The following is a 17,526-nucleotide window of genomic DNA, read 5'->3' on the forward strand; positions in this document are numbered from 1 at the left end:
TCCCATTTGTGGACTTTTGGAGTTATGGGAATTGTTGGGATCGGGGGCATCTGGTTCTGCTTCTCTAATAGGTCCAGCTGGTGTTCTCTCTCTCTCTCTCTCTCTCTCCTCCATGGCCCTTCTGTGTGCAGCCTCCTCCCTGGCTGCCTCTGCCTCCATAGTTTTCCTGGGCGCAGGTGCTTCTTTAAGCCTAATTTCTGCCTGCCACAATTTGAAACTTGCGGTCCTTTGCCTTCTCTGTTGTTTCCAGTCTGGCCAGCTCTAGTGTTGTAGTTGCCTCACTGGTAGTCATTTTTCTGCTTTTTTGTTCTTATTTCCCTCACCCGAAATAAACAGAAAATAACAAAACTGTGACCTCATCCTGAATGTTCTTAGCCACTGCACTTAAGACTCACTTAAAATCAAAAGTATCAGTGCTTGAAGTGTGAACTTCACTTGCAGTAACAAGCCGTATATACACCCTGCTTGTTGCACCACTGTGACATTCCCCTGGTGTTATCCGGACTGGTGATCGCTAGGACACTCCAATCCTCAACTGTGGGAGCCAGCCTTACCCTGCTCTGCTGTGAGAAACCCCACTCTTGGGCTGTTCACACACAACCTCTAGCATGCAGACTGCTCCCAGCTACGTGAGTGAGCACTTTTGGCCAGCCGCTGCTTGGATTGTGCAACCAAATGACACTAGCCAATATCTCCGGTCCCAGACACAACCCTAGGAACCTCCGTCTTGCAATGTCCAGTTATGCCTATTGGACACTGAAAGCTTATATGAGTTTGTCAATTTAACAAAGAAATTGATATGTACCAGGCATTTTATCCCAAGGGGAGTCTCTGACACACTTCAAACCAAATACACTGCTTCAGGTAGAATAAAAAAACACATTTATTATCTACAAAAGATAGACTTTAAGTGATTATAAGTCAAAGCACAAGTAGTCAGATTTGGTCAAATGAAATAAAAGCAAAACACATTCTAAGCTGCTCTTAACACTTTCAGTGCCCTTACAAACTTGTGCAAATAAGTGATGGTCACATTAACACCACCCTATACCGAAAACCTACCGACCGCTATGCCTACCTTCATGCCTCCAGCTTCCATCCCAGGCACACCACAAGATCCATTGTCTACAGCCAAGCACCGAGGTACAACCACATCTGCTCTAACCCCGCAGACAGAGACCAACACCTACAAAATCTCCACCAAGCATTCTCAAAACTACAGTACCCGCACGAGGAAATAAGGAAACAGATCAACAGAGCCAGACATGTACCCAAAAGCCTCCTACTGCAAGACAAATCCAAGAAAGAAACCAACAGGACTCCACTGGCCATCACATACAGTCCCCAGCTAAAACCCCTCCAACACATCATCAGGGATCTACAACCCATCCTGGACAATGATCCCACACTTTCACAGGCCTTGGGTGGCAGGCCAGTCCTCACCCACAGACAGCCTGCCAACCTGAAGCATATCCTCACCAGTAACTGCACACCGCACCATAGTAACTCTAGCTCAGGAACCAATCCATGCAACAAACCTCGATGCCAACTCTGCCCACATATCTACACCAGTGACACCATCATAGGACCTAACCAGATCAGCCACACCATCACCGGTTCATTCACCCGCACGTCCACCAATGTAATATACGCCATCATATGCCAGCAATACCCCTCTGCTATGTACATCGGCCAAACTGGACAGTCTCTAAGGAAAAGGATAAATGGACACAAATCAGATATTAGGAATGGCAATATACAAAAACCTGTAGGAGAACACTTCAACCTCCCTGGCCACACAATAGCAGATCTTAAGGTGGCCATCCTACAGCAAAACAACTTTAGGACCAGACTTCAAAGAGAAACTGCTGAGCTTCAGTTCATCTGCAAATTTGACACCATCAGCTCAGGATTAAACAAAGACTGTGAATGGCTTGCCAATTACAGAACCAGTTTCTCCTCCCTTGGTTTTCACACCTCAACTGCTAGAGCAGGGCCTCATCCTCCCTGATTGAACTAACCTCATTATCTCTAGCCTGCTTCTTGCTTGTCTTCCTCTGTCTGAAGAGGGAGAAGGGCCTGGCTGCAGGGAGCTACAGACAAAGTACCTGAGGGGAGCAGGGCTGGGGACAGGCTGGGGAGCTCCAGCCTGGAAAGCCCCAGGCTGCCGCCTAGCATTGGGCTAACAGGTACTGGGGGTTGCAGAGGGCAGCCCAGGGGTAGGCCAAAGCAGCAAGTCCAAACCCTCCTTCCTAGTGATGAATAGGCTGATACTGCAGTCTTCCCCAGGCTATGGGGCTAGACAATGACTGGCAGTAGCCATATACTGAAGCAAGGTGGGGATAGAGGGTGCGGGTTCCCTGGGGAGGGGAGACCCAGAGAGAAAGGGGTTACTGCAGGGGGTGCAGCACCCCATGTAAAAGGGCACCGGGGTCCAGGGAGGGACTCAGGGCCAGGGAACAGGCAGATCACTGGCTTGCAGAGGGCGCTCCGTGCTGGAAACCAAGCTAATTCCCCGGAGTCACCAGCAGGAGGTGCCGCAGGGGTGAGTCCAACCGTTACAAGTGACTCACTCGAGAGTCCAACAGATCCTTTTTTGTTGCCTAGGTCAGTGTTCTTTGTTCCTGTGAGGCTGGGCTGGGTTTGTCCCATACATGCGCTGATGAGGTGTGAACTGCCCCTCTGCTCCTGGAGAGTTTTTGCCTGGGCTTGTTTTAAGCCATGAGGACTCATTTTCAGCCTCATAACTATATACATGAAATTACAACCTATAACATTACTAGAAGAACAATGCTCAGTGTATCATGAACCTTCTGGAGACACCCGACATGACAAACCTTGCATTAGATACCACACAATCATATCATAAGGATGAACATGGGGGTGTAGGGTGTTCCCACAAGGTACAGTGTCACAGCCTCCCAAAGACTCACAGCCAGGAGACTGCAGCCTACACTCCAAACTAACGCTATAGTGATACCTACAGCCAGAAAGGGACATTGGGGATGAAAGAGGTGCCCACCTTCACCCTACAGGGGTGCCTAGAGGTACTGTTACGAATTACACCAATAGGCCACACACAGTTTGTTGCTAGGCTGAGGCATAAAGACCAAAGTTACGCAGAATGTCTGAATACCAGAAATATTTTATTATGCTTGAGCGTGGTGCCCCCCTGCTAACCAGGGGAGGACCCCAGCTGCAGGTTACAGAGGGTTCATATACCTTTCAGTAGTGCATGCTGCCCTCATGCATCGTAAGCTTTAGCCAATAAACAAGTCATTTAGCTATTTTCAACCTATCACAACTGAATGTTTTTGCATGCTAGCTAGCCCTTAGGCAAGCAGTTATTTTACATTCCACAACCTTCCTGAACCGTTAAGTTGTTTTTTCCTTCTGATCTTAGCTTAACGTCTCTCTTCCTTTTATGGTTTCATTATGTTTCAGCATTGCCCTAGTGCCGACCCCGGTACGTGATGTACTTGCTTTCCCTTAATGGCGGCCCTATGCTGCCAAAATGGAGTTACTTATGCTAACCACCCTTAACAGTACGACCTGTGTCAGAGTTTGAATAGGAATTGCCAGTTTGCTGAGCAACTTCATACATTCTGATCAGACAAGGATTTAGCCAAATAGTTCAATCTACTTCTCATCTCCAGACAGGATCACTGTGATTCACTGTGCCTAACACTGAATCTAACCGTGCATATGTTCCAGATGATAGAAAAGGCCTGTCCACCTCTTCCATGATTTATGCAACTATGACCACATCAGGTCCGTGCTCCAGTCCCTCCATTGGCTCCCAGTCAGCTTCTGCTTCCAGTTTAATGCCATGATCTTAATCCTCCATGAAACTCCAGAACCAAGCCCAGGACCAGAGATGACTCCCAGCCAAAAGGAGCAGACACAAAAGCAGCCTCAGCAGGGATTGATGGACACTGATGTCATCAGACTGCCTGCTACAAGTTGTCACTCTTGACATTCTTTTCTTGTGCTGATTGGCTGTTTGTTGCAACCCTGTCCTTTCCCCTCCCTCAGTCTGTGCACCTCAGCCTCTTTCCATGCTCCCCTCATTCCTTCCTTCCCTCCCTCCCTTCTTTGTCCCCTCTCCCTTCCTCTTTCTTTCCATTTTCCCACCTAACAGTTCCCACCCAAAGAATTAATCAAAACCCAGATGCAAAGACTCACCCACATTCCCTCCAACAGTAAAATAACACTGGTCTACAATTTTTGAGAAGTTGTCTGCTTCAGAGATAAAATGTCCTATTTATTATGTATTTTGATGTGCTGAATTCAAATATGACAATTAAAACTGATTGGCTACTGTTTCTAAGATATTTAAGTTTTTACATTTTATGTCTATGTATATTGTGTAGATAGTAGAGTTTTAATCATAAACTGTAAACCTAGGTCTTTCCATGTGTTTCTGGTTGCTTTACATGATAATATTTCACCTGTCCTGTTTATGTAACACTTTAAAAATCAGCAAAAGGGTTATCTAACTAAAATTTATTATGAAACAAAAGGCAAAAAACTATTATGTACATAGTTTAGTCCTATTCAGTGTCTACTCGGCGCTTCTTGGCTTGTCTCTTGTATTCATTAAATGGAGCATCTCTTGTCACTGTCCAGCAATAGTCTGCAAGCATTGATGGGCTCCATTTGCCCTGATAGCATTTCTCCATTGTTGCAATGTCCTGGTGAAATCGCTCGCCGTGCTCGTCGCTCACTGCTCCGCAGTTCGGTGGAAAAAAATCTAGATGAGAGTGCAAAAAATGTCTCTTTAGTTACATGTTGCAACCAAGGCTTTTATATGCCTTGAGGAGGTTTTCCAGCAACAACCTGTAGTTGTCTGCCTTGTTGTTTCTGAGAAAATGTATTGCCACTAACTGGAAGGCTTTCCATGCCATATTTTCCTTGCCACGCAGTGCATGGTCAAATGCATCATCTTGAAGAAGTTCACGAATCTGAGGACCAACAAAGACACCTTCCTTTATCTTAGCTTCACTTAACCTTGGAAATTTTCCACGGAGGTACTTGAAAGCTGCTTGTGTTTTGTCAATGGCCTTGACAAAGTTCTTCATCAGACCCAGCTTGATGTGTAAGGGTGGTAACAAAATCTTCCTTGATTCAACAAGTGGTGGATGCTGAACACTTTTCCTCCCAGGCTCCAATGGCCAATCTTTCTTGATGTAGTGGGAATCTCTTGCACAACTATCCCATTCGCAGAGAAAACAGCAGTACTTTGTGTATCCAGTCTGCAGACCAAGCAAGAGAGCAACAACCTTCAAATCACCACAAAGCTGCCACTGATGTTGGTCATAGTTTATGCACCTCAAAAGTTGTTTCATGTTGTCATAGGTTTCCTTCATATGGACTGCATGACCAACTGGAATTGATTGCAAAACATTGCCATTATGCAGTAAAACAGCTTTAAGACTTGTCTTCGATGAATCAATGAACAGTCTCCACTCATCTGGATCATCAGCGATGTTGAGGGCTGCCATCACACCGTCAATGTTGTTGCAGGCTACAAGATCACCTTCCATGAAGAAGAATGGGACAAGATCCTTTTGACAGTCACAGAACATGGAAACCCTAACATCACCTGCCAGGAGATTCCACTGCTGTAGTCTGGAGCCCAACAGCTCTGCCTTACTCTTGGGTAGTTCCAAATCCCTGACAAGGTCATTCAGTTCACCTTGTGTTATGAGGTGTGGTTCAGAGGAGGAGGATGGGAGAAAATGTGGGTCCTGTGACATTGATGGTTCAGGACCAGAAGTTTCATCCTCTTCCTCTTCCTTGTCTGACTCAAGTGAGAATGATTCTGGTGCATCAGGAACCGGCAGTCCTTCTTCGTGGGGTACTGGGCGTATAGCTGATGGAATGTTTGGATAATGCACAGTCCACTTTTTCTTCTTTGACACACCTTTCCCAACTGGATGCACCATGCAGAAGTAACAATTGCTGGTATGATCTGTTGGCTCTCTCCAAATCTTTGGCACTGCAAAAGGCATAGATTTCCTTTTCCTGTTCAACCACTGGCGAAGATTTGTTGCACAAGTGTTGCAGCATATGTGTGGGGCCCACCTCTTGTCCTGATCTCCAGTTTTGCAGCCAAAATAAAGGTGATAGGCTTTCTTAACCATAGTGGTTATACTGCGCTTTTGTGATGCAAAAGTCACTTCACCACAAACATAGCAGAAGTTATCTGCACTGTTCACACAAGTACGAGGCATCTCTGCTCACTTTGGCTAAACAGAAATGTGTCCCTTTGCAAAATCAAACACTGACAAATAAGAGAGCACGACATTGTATGATTTCTAGAGCTGATATAGGGCAATTTGTTCAGCAGAGTGATGTAAGCTTCATTATGATTCCATCATCCATGACGTCTAGGAATAAAATGATGCAATTCATATCATGTATGACGCAATACCAGCTTCAGATTGCATCATTCATTGTTTTGCCTAAAAAGCAAGTACTGTCCAAACCCAGTCATAGATTTATTCATAGATCCAGTCAAAGATGTATTTTATTCATTTTTGGTTTAAATTGAGATCCCTTCCCTTTATAACTCACTTATCCTCCGCTATTCCCAGGTCATGGGTCATATATAGTGACCCAATAGCATATCTTGAAACTAGAGCCAATCAACAATTTAAGCATCATTTTCGTTCTCAGTGACCCAGAATTAGTAAAGTTTGACTACATTTATTTCAGAAGCATTTTGGCTGTAGAGCAGTGATTAAGTATGAATTAAGATTTACAGTTAAATCAGGACTGAAAACCCTTTATTTTACACTTAACATTTTGTTATAGACAAAAAACAAGATTTTTTCTGCCTCTGAACTCAGAAATGATGGACTCACATGTCCTCTACCATTCCTAATGAGTCCTCTGAAACCCCTGTTATCACAGAGAATCATACTGTCTTATACAGGATAATGGTGAAAATTTCATGATTTTTAAGCCAGTTTTGTAACTATTTTCAGTTGACTCATGCCTGACTCGTGATTTGGGAACACTTTCAACATATGAGTGTGTATATTATTACAACCTTTTGGTTGCAACCTTTCTACAAAATATTTTTTTAAAAAACCCTGAGTTCCCCTATTTATTCTCTCCCCCACCCCCTTTTTAAAAATCTGTTCTCTTATTTCTCTTTGCTCGGGTATTTTCTTGTCTCTTTCCCTTCAGCCTTTCACTTGTCTGTGTTTACCCTCCAATTTAACTCTTTTTTTTCTCTGCCTTTCTCCCTCTAAACCTGTCCCTTCGTCTTCCCCTTTTTCCTCCTTCTTCTCTCTGTTCCCTTGATACTCCCTCTATAGCTCATTCATTCTCTCTCTTTCACCACCACCATCTTTATTAATTCTCCTCCCCCCCTTTCCCGATATTGCTTCCCATGGAGTCCCCACTTTCACTGCTCTTCCCTAAAGGTCTCTCTTACAGTCCACACCATGGTGGGTCTTCACTTACCCCACCTAAACCTTATCTCTTCCATTGAACATATCATGGTGGATGGGAAGAGGGTCATTTCCTTACCCCTCTAGTAATAATTTGGTCCTGATAGTCCTACCTCAGTTGTAAACCTGACTGTGGAAATGTGAATGGAAATTTATGAAATGGTTCAGTCACCTGCCTCTATATAAATCCATGACATGCCCACATCTTGAATAATGTGTGCAGAGGTGGTTGCTCCATCTCAAAAAAGATTAATTGGAATTGGAAAAGGTTCAGAAAAGGGCAACAAAAATGATTAGGGGTATGGAGCAGCTCCCATATGAGGAGAGATTAGTAAGATTGGGACTTTTCAGCTTGGAAAACAGACTAAGGGGGGAAATGATAGAGATCTATAAAATCATGAGTGGTGTGGAGAAAGTAAATAAGGAAGTGTTATATATTCCTTCTCATAACACAAGAACTAGTGGTCACCAAATGAAATTAACAAGCAGCAGGTTTAAAAAGAAACAAAAGGAAGTATTTCTTTATACAACGCATAGTCAACCTGTGGAACTCTTTGCCAGAGGGTGTTGTGAAGGCCAAGACTTTAACTGGGTTCAAAAAAGAACTAGATAAGTTCATAGAGGATAGGTCCATCAATAGCTATTAGCCAGGATGGGCAGGGATGGTTTCCCTAGTGTCTGTTTGTTTGCCAGAAGCTGGGAATGGGCAACAGGGAATGGATCACATGATGATTACCTGTATTGTTCATTCCATCAGGGGCACCTGGCATTGGCTACTCTCAGAAGCCAAGATACTGAACTAAATGGACCTCTGTTCTGGCCCAGTATGGCCGTTCTTATGTTCTTAATAATGAATGTTGATGGGAAAATTTAATAAAATTAATACATCACCCCTTTACTACTGCTGGGGGGATGGGGTTTTCTCCTTTGGTAGCAATTGGAGTCCTTCTTTCCTCTCACATTTCCCCCACTTTGGGGTCTTTTTCTCCTCACCTTCCCAGGTGTCTTTTCTCTTATTTTATCTGTAAATTTTATAGGGGGTTTCTGTATCACTTTATCTTGGATGGGCTCTTCTCTCCCTAGCCACTGCCCCCCAAGTTAGTGCTTATCTCCCCAATTTCCCACATATACCCATGGTGTTTTACTCCCCATCTTCACTCCAAACTTAGAGTCCCCCACTCAATGTGGCTCCTCTCTCATCCTGCCTCCAAAATATCTTGGGGGCTCTATTCTCCCTTACTGAACTTTTGGGCTCACCCAGAGATTGAGAGTTTCTCTCCCATGTACAAATTCAGTGGCTATTTTTCTCTCCCAAGTGCTGGGGGGCTCTGCTCTCCCTTCAGTATGATGACCATAGTTTCAAGGCAGCTGTAGTGATGGAGGGGTCACTGCCATGTCCAGTTCTGGTGGGTGTGGAGTCTGGGACGTGCACAGAATTTGGCAGCTGTTGGATTTGGGGAGGGCTCATGCTTGGGTGTGCAGGGGGCTCCCTGTGAGGCCTTGAAGGAGGACAAAGACAGCCATGCCTGGGGGTGGTCCCTGAGGGCACATGGTTACCCAGTCTGCTTAAATGGTTACCCACTCAAATGACTGGCGGCTTTATCAGGAGCCCAGACTCTGCTGAAGGGTTACAGAAACCAGCAGAACTTCTGCTTTTATAAGCTCAACAGGGAGTGTGAAACAGGCCCTGCCAACAGTTTTGCATGGTTTCACCCCTCTCAGGGGCTCTTTTCTCCCCAAATTATCAGGGATCCCTCTTGCCAGGAGGCTCTTTTCCCTTTTGTCTTTCCCCCTTCAACCCTGGTCTCAGTGGAAGGTGGGTGTGATGCTGCGTCCTGGCCTGATGGCTGCCTCCCCTCCCCAGGCCTGACAGTCAGAGCTTGGAGCTGTTGGGACGATTAGGCCTATAAGCTGTACCCCTATTGTGAACTCAAATGTGAACAGCATGTGAGAGTCCATAAAATGTTACAATAACCATGAAACATAGGTCAAGCTGTTTACGATGTTGAATCTTTCCAGAGGTGCAAGAAAACCAGACAGAGAAAACAGATTAATTTAAACCAAAAAGGCCGTGTTGTTATAATCCAAGGACTGTTGAAATTATGCTTGTGAAAACAGATGATATGGAACCGGAAACTGGTATGATAGATATTAGGCCTAATTGGTGGACAAATGATAAGGGAGATGAACTATGATGCCTGCTTTTCCTTAAAAAGAGACTTTGGAAAAAAGTGTTCAGATCACTTCAGATAAACTCCCCCTCTCATCTCCCAACCCACCTTGCATCCCAGCTCATCCCCCAAACCGCCAGCACTGCAACTCATCTCGGCTCATCTAAAGGACTTTCTTCCTGAGAGGAAGGCCAGCTGGCCTTAAACTTGTCTGAGAAACTTTGTTTTCACCTGTGAGTGCTGAAGGTCATCACATTATCATGACATCCAATCCTCAGCGCAGCAGTGTGGTATCAAACTGCCAGCACTGCAGAAGCACATAAGATGCTGCATTATTCTCCCTTCCTTTGTTGTGTTATTTTCTGTCCCCCTTTCCTTTCCTTCTGTTCTCTCTCTTACTCTTTTGGCTTGTCATGAAATTCAGAAGTCAGTTGTGCTGTATTCCTCCAAACCTGCCTTGTCTAAGAAGATAAGATCCATTCAGCTAACATCCCTGACCAGATCGTAAACCAGGGTCCAAGCAGCAAGTGTCATGGTCAACTTGCCAGCCAAAAATGCATCCACACATAAATAACCGGCAATACAGTGTTCCAAAAACATCAACAAAACTCATCTTTCACTCATCTTTTCTATCCTGTCTCTCTTCCACCATGTGTCTCTCTGTTTGTTAAAAAACGGGATAAAGGAAAGTATACATCAGGACTGATAATAAAATGACTCCTTTCCTTTTCATCAAAGACAAGTTGTTCCGAAAATAAGAGACTCTGATATTTTGCCTCCAAAAAAAGAAAGGCTTTGAAGATTTTGACTAAGTTTGTTTTGCATAATCACTCAGTGACATTTTCAGTATAAATGACTGTTTTGACTTCTTGTTCTTTCTTGTGGTTAATCAATAAACTTTTAATTGGAATGAATGCTTTTGGCTGTTTGCCAGATAACTGAGTAAAACCAAGGCCTCTGTTTAAAATAACCCCAAACCTACCTATCACTGTTTAATGTTGGGCAGAGAAAGCGTTTATAAACACCTTTAACCCTTTGGGCTTTTGAGATCAATATCCATACATGTGGGCTGGTGGGAGAGACAGAGACAGTAGAACATAAAAATGGCCATACTGGGTCAGACTAATGGTGTCCAGCAGTGCCTCTGAAAAGCAGGCCTAGTGGTTGGACTGTAGGCTGCAGCCTGGTGTAGGGTTGGGTTTGAGCCCAAGGTGGCACTGAAATGAAATCCAGGGACAGGCTGGAATCAAAACTGAGATCAAAGTCCATAGACAAACCAGAATCAGAATTGTAGTCGGAGTCCAGGGGCAGGCAAGAGGTCGAGGACAGGTGGTCAGAGTCCAGGGACAAGTCAGTATCAAAGTGAGTGTCTAACTACCCGGCTTCGACCTTCGGCCTCTATGTAGAGTCTGAGGGTCTGGGGAGGATCGGGAGGTGGATGCAAGGCTGGAGCAGCTTGGTGACAGGCCTGGAACGAGACTAGAGTAGAGAAAGGACAATACTGGGACAGGGCTCAGGCAAGGCAGGGGCCGGGGCAGGCTGGAAGTTTCCAGAATCTGATGCACTGGGAGGCAGCAGGAGGGCTCCTGGCCAGGCAGTGCTGTTGCGCAGACTGATCTGCAGCTCTAGTGGGGTTGTGAAAATACCTGAGCCTGGGGGTCATCTGGCCCAGACTCTGCTCAGAGATAGGTTGTTGTTGCAAGCCTGAGGCCTGATCAGTGTAGGCACTGTTGGAAGGGCAGTTGAGTGAGCATCCCAGGTTTGGCTCAGAGTTTGGCTCACAAATGGTCCATCTAGCCTAGCGTCTTGTCTTTTGACAGTGGCCAATGCCAGATGCTTCAGAGGGTTGTGTTTTGCAGAGCTAGTGCCAGGGGAGCAGAGGAGCTGGATCTCCCCTGCTCTGAGCCTGGCCCAGCTACCTTGGGAGGGGACTCCCCCTACAGCCTACTTGTAGTGATGGGCCTGCTCTGATTGGGCTGAACCATCCTGGGGCTGATCTGCGGTTGCTTGAGAGCTAAATGGGCAGGACTTAAGGGACCTAGTTCCCATCCTGAATTCTGGTTGTTGAGTAGAAAGGGTTGGAGGGCTGCATAGGGAGGGAGCCTTAAAGTAAATCTTATTCCTCATTGGTCAATGGCAGAGTTTTGAGGATTGACATGTTTGGACCATTCTCAATGCTGATTGGTTATCTCTCAAGGGGAAGCAGTGGGGCTTAAGCAGAAAGATCCACCCAACACTGGATACTCATTGGCTAGGGAGTAGAGCTTTAGACAGGGCCTAGGGCAGAATTTCTGGCCCATTTTCAATGCTAATTGGTCAGGGAGAGGGGCTGGTGGGTGGGGCTGCCTGTCAGAACAGCTGTGATGAGCACTGCTCACTCTGTGATCCCTCTTCTTTGCATTTCTCTCTCCTGCAGCTTGCAGGTTTGTTTTTTCACTGACACTGGCTGTGGGGATCTCGCCACTGTTCTCAGAACCAACCAGAGCCTGACAGAGCTGGATCTGGGTTATAATAAACTGGGAGATGCCGGTGTGAAGCTGCTGTGTGAGGGACTGAAACAAAACTGCAAATTACAGAGCCTGAAGTAAGTAACATTTGACTTCCTCTGTGTATTTACAGATGTCCTCTATGTAAAGAGCTGGTGTCTGCTCCCTGTAGCTACATGGAGAAGATGAGAGTTCAGTGTCTCCAGCACATGTGTCAGTGGCTCACAAAACATGTACCCAGCCTGCCCTGTCTGGAAAATGAAAACTAAGTAAAGCTGAGCCCACACCAAATGATTAGATCCTCAGCCCCTGGTGTTTGGGGAATATATACCGTATTGTTCCGAGTATAGGCCACTCCTGATTATAAGCTGCACCCTTAAAGTTTGGTGCTATTTTAAAAAAATAAAATTTTTAACTTTTTTTAACTTAAAGAAAATATACACATGCAATTTGTAAAGGCCTATTTTTCTCACTAAAATCTTAGACTGTGTGCAAACTCACCAAAAAATTCATATTTTCAAATTATAGTTTAAAAACCTGGATTAGATTGGTGCGATGGGGCTTAATCCCCATCACCTGCAAGATAAGGGACAAACACTGCAGTTAGTCATGCTCTGCATCTGTAGGGTAGCTGATTAATTAACTGCCTCCTGGCCAGAAGAGGCAGAGCAAGGCCTAATAAGTTAACTGAGGGAGCTCAGTTGTGGAGGGAAGACCCATGAGAGAGGAGGTAAGGAGTTCCCTCCCCGGGAAAGGCCTGGGGTAGGCAGACTAAGGAAGGCCAGAGGGACAGGATTGGTACCCGTGGTGGGCCCTGGAAAAAATGGGGGCAAGATCTAGGGAGAGACTGGGGGAAGGCAGGACTTTTCTACAGAGGGAAATTCACAGCGGGAGTAATGTAGGCTCCTGTGGGAGGGAGCCCTGAGACAGGATTTTTAAGTAGAGAAGAGAATGGTAGCCCAAGAAGGCAGAAGAATTATTAATTTGGACTTTTCTTTGGACTTGTTTCTTCTACCCTGGAATGGGTCTGAATGTAGGTGACTTGGGTGGAGCCACAGAAAACCTGGGACTCTGATTCCCCGCCGCGGCTGAGATTTAAAGGGCTCTGGGCTCCCCGCCGTGGCGGGCAGCCCAGAGCCCTCTGAGTCCCGGCCGCGGCTGGGATTTAAAGGGCTCCGGGCTCCCCGCTGCGGCGGGCAGCCCAGAGCCCTCTGAGTCCCGGCCGCGGCTGGGATTTAAAGGGCTCTGGGCTCCGCACCGCGGCGGCCAGCCCAGAGCGCTCTGATTCCCGGCCGCGGCTGGGATTGAAAGCGCTCTGGGCTCCCCGCCGTGGCGGGCAGCCCAGAGCGCTCTGATTCCCCGCCGCGGCTGGGATTGAAAGCGCTCTGGGCTCCCCGCCGCGGCGGGCAGCCCAGAGCGCTCTGATTCCCCGCCGCGGCTGGGATTGAAAGCGCTCTGGGCTCCCCGCCGCGGCGGGCAGCCCAGAGCGCTCTGATTCCCTGCCGCGGCTGAGATTTAAAGGGCTCTGGGCTCCCCGCCGCGGCGGGAAGCCCAGAGCCCTCTGATTCCCCGCCGCGGCTGGGATTTAAAGTATTTTTATTGGGTTTTTTTTGCAAGATCCCGCTTATAGGCCGCACCCCTAGTTTAAAGACTTAAATTAGGGGAAAAAAGTGCGGCCTATACTCGGGACAATACGGTATATAATAACTTTCAATACAATGCATTTATTAAAAGGGGTCACTGTTATCGTTCAGCTAACAGCCTATTTTATTGATCATTCTAATATTTTTGACACCTTGACTTTTCATATATATATAATATATATATATATATATATATATTATAAAACAAATAAAAACAAAAGAGACCCCAGGACTTTGAGGATTCTAAACCTCCTCATCTGAGCAGAAATACTCAGTTGGGTTTATGCTTCAGCCCCAGCCATGGTGGCTTCTCCCTTTTATGTTCCCAGGGCTGGGGCTCAACGTGTTCCCAGCTGAGAGCCAGCACCAGTTTGAAGAAATACCCTTTGAAGTGCAGCCTGCTGGGGATAGGGATGTGTGTTTACAGTTACAAATAGGGCAGGTGAGAGCAGGTGCCAATGTTGGACTCATTATAAAAAACTAAACCCCTTGGGGAAAGCTGTGGCTCTTCCTTTTTCAGTACATTTCTGCTCTTTTTCTTCTGCTTTCAAGATAAAAGTCCCATCCCCGGCCTCTGAGATTCTGGGAAACATGGAGGACTTGAGGCCAGATTTTCAAAATTGCTCAGCACCCAGCAGCTCCCATTGTGATTCTTCCGAACAGATTTTCAAAGGATCTGCATGTTGGATGCTGAGCCCTCTGGAAAATCTGCCCCCAGAGCACCAGCAGAGTGAGCCCCAAAATCAGCCTCCTGTTGCACCAGCTGCTGTCCCTCACTGAGAATTTGGGATTAATGCCACTAACGCCTAATGCAGGTTCCCATTTTCTCTCCCAAGAACATCAAATATGGTGCCTGGAAGGCTGAGGGTGCTTCTGTCACCATCTACCCCACAATACCTCTGTCAAGGTCTCAGAGCTCTACCATCTCTTTGTACATGGATAGGACTCATCTCAGTGCTGTTTGTTTTATCCTTTTATTCCCATGATCTGTGTTGTTTAGTTTCTTCTTTCTGTTCCTTCTTGATGATCAGGAGGTGCCAGTATCAATCAGCTGCTATCAATGATCCCTCCACCACCCACTCACCCACTGGTAGTGAAAAGAGCCATCTGTCAGTGATTTCCCATCTCAGAGTATTTACTACTACATCCATTTTCCTTCCCTCCCCCTGGCTGTTGGAGTCACTACTCAGCTGTAGATCCCCCTGCTGAGTGCATCTGCAGTGTCCTGTTCCCTCCTGAGGAGCGAGACCTGCAGATATATAGCAGTAACTGAGTTTGTTACTTGATTATGTACATTTTATGCTCCAATCCTTAAACTAGAAGAATTTGCTCTGGCAGCTAATGGCATATGCAGACTGTTGTTTGGAGCTGGTCAAGAATTTACCACTGGAATGATTTCCTGAAGGAAAATGCTGCTTCAGATTTTGATTTTGTATAAATATTTAGATTTTTCCATCAGAAAAATCAAAATGAAATATTTTTTGTTTTGGGTTGGTTCACCCCAAATTGGATTTTTTTTGTTGAACTGACAAAACATTTCATTAAACTGTGTGCCCCTATTAGCACATTGCCTTATGGGAGTTATACCTCAGGTCCTCATTCTCCTATGAGTCAGACTTCCTGGAGGTCTACGTCTCCCATAGTGCAACTGGACTCTCCTCTGACCAACATGGGTGATGCATCATGGGGGCATGGAGGCAGCATCATGGGAGACCTAGCCCATGCAGAAACCCTGGGCACAGTGGAGAATGGATGCATCAGGTTCCCATACTACCCATTCTATTACCCAGGAAATAATGCATAACAACAGGAAAATGCAGTTTAATGCAGAATTTCCTTGCTGGATGGAAAATCTGACTTTTGGTTAGCTCTGCTGTTGAATGAGTTTGATCATTGAGTTCTTTACTTTCAAAATACTTTGGATCTGACTCTTAAATGAGGACTCAGTCCCTGTGAAACATAGAAACTAGCATGAAAGGCCTTTCCTTCTTTTACTTCAGGCTGTGACTAAAGTGACTTTTATTTAAATGGTCACCAAAGACTCCTCTTTGATCCCTGACAAACTTAACAAAACAATTTTTAGCTACATTATTTTTCTTTTAACTTTCCTTCAGGTTTTCTTTTAAACATGTCTCTGGGTTTTAAAACTTGTTTTTATTATAAAAATATGTAGCCCCTCCTCCCTTTTCTCTCCCAGGTGCTTGCTATCACCAGTATTTGGGGTATTTTCTCTCCACTCCTTGCATGGGTCAGGTTCCGGGTTCTTTATCTTTTTTGGCTCCTGGTGTCTCCACTCAAAGAGACTATGCACTATGCCCAGTGAACAGGGTGACTGTCCTTTGATAAAGCCATGATAATACTTCAGTCTGGAAAGAAGCATAAAGCTCAGTATACAGGGGAGAATAGAGTAAATAAAGTAAACCTCAGCAAATGAATGATACACCAAAAATAACACTGTAACAGAAAGGTGAACTGTACTGGTTACAGGAAAATAGGATCAGGGGCAGGAAGGGTTTAAGTTTATCTATTATTATTATTATTATTAACCCAATTTCCTGCATCCTAATGGTCTCAAACTCCTCTAACCCCACATCTTTCCCTGGCACCTTCCCCAGGTGGATGGTGCTGCTGAGGTCACATGTCCTGAGATGGAGTGTTGCAGCGCTATGGTGGTGGCTGCCTAAAACAAAAGTCACCTTCTAATTCATGCCTTGTATAGGGCAGACTCCTCTCCTGACTCCATCCAGGTTCATTAGAATCCCTTGGGATCTCGGCTGGCTCTTGGTAACCCGTGCTGGGTAAGAACTCTCTCTCTTTCTCTCTGGATTCTGGTCACTGCAGTGCTGGAGACGCCATATCCCTGAAGTCACAGTCTAAGAGTAATACAGACTCCTTTTGCGGGGAGCAGGAATTTAGCAGGGGCTCCCTGATCTGTGCTGTCTCTCTCCCAGCTTCCAACTTTAAGCCCTCTCTCTTTGTCAGGCTGCCCTTTTCCCTGCTAACTTGCTGATGGGGGTGTACTGCCCTGGCTTGTCATTGGACTGGTGGATGTCTTGTCCAGATCATCCCATGCAAAAGCCTCTCAAACTAGGCCCAGCAATGGCTCCTTGTTTCTTCTATTCTTAGTCCTGACTCCAAGCATGCTGAGCAGAACATCCAGTGGGCAGGGAGAGGGGCTCAGACACCTGCAAAGTGGTAGAGCTGCTAGAGATCCCAGCACTCACATGGAAGGGGAGAATTCAAGGCTTACAGGCGTCCCAGCACTAAACCCTCAACATGTTCTGCTACCACTCATGTTCTCCAGCCCTTCCCACTTCTCCACTCCCCACCCTTCCCTCTTACTTGAGCCCACCAAAGCCTCTTCCCCCCGTTATCACCTCTTCCCATGTGTCTCCCTCCCCACAATACCCCCATCCTTTGCTGCAAACCCAAACCTCCCTTATCATGTTACTACCTACTCTTGCACCCTTAATCACCCTTCCCAGCCCATGAGCAGTCATGTGTTTTCTTTTCAACAATAGTGTCAGTGTCTTCTGAATATTCTGCTGTGCTCAGGTGACATTTCTCCAGAATAACCAATAAAACCTCAACAGAGGCAGATTTTTCCCAAATATTTAAAGTTCATTCTGAGATTTCTGCCCAGGATGGGTTTCAAACGTCAGCCTTACAGGCTCAGAGAAGTGTTAAATACCACATTAATCTCAATGAGATGTTCTCCCCAGGGAGATGAACACAGCTTGAAACAATGTCTCTGAGATGTGTG

The 17,526-nt window shown here is 45.8% G+C and overlaps 1 protein-coding gene across 4 annotated transcripts in view; it reads left to right on the top strand.

The window, feature by feature from the left end:
- LOC123368703 (NACHT, LRR and PYD domains-containing protein 12-like) overlaps window positions 1-17,526 on the top strand; it is a 135,219-nt gene that overhangs the window by 97,869 nt on the left and 19,824 nt on the right. For all 4 annotated transcript variants that reach the window (XM_045013747.1, XM_045013746.1, XM_045013745.1 and 1 more), the window contains one exon: window positions 12,051-12,218. In XM_045013747.1, the coding sequence (XP_044869682.1) occupies window positions 12,051-12,218 (168 nt within the window). The remainder of the gene's footprint in view (window positions 1-12,050; window positions 12,219-17,526) is intronic.

Source organism: Mauremys mutica, chromosome 4, assembly GCF_020497125.1.
Source record: "Mauremys mutica isolate MM-2020 ecotype Southern chromosome 4, ASM2049712v1, whole genome shotgun sequence".
Lineage (NCBI taxonomy): Eukaryota > Metazoa > Chordata > Testudines > Geoemydidae > Mauremys > Mauremys mutica.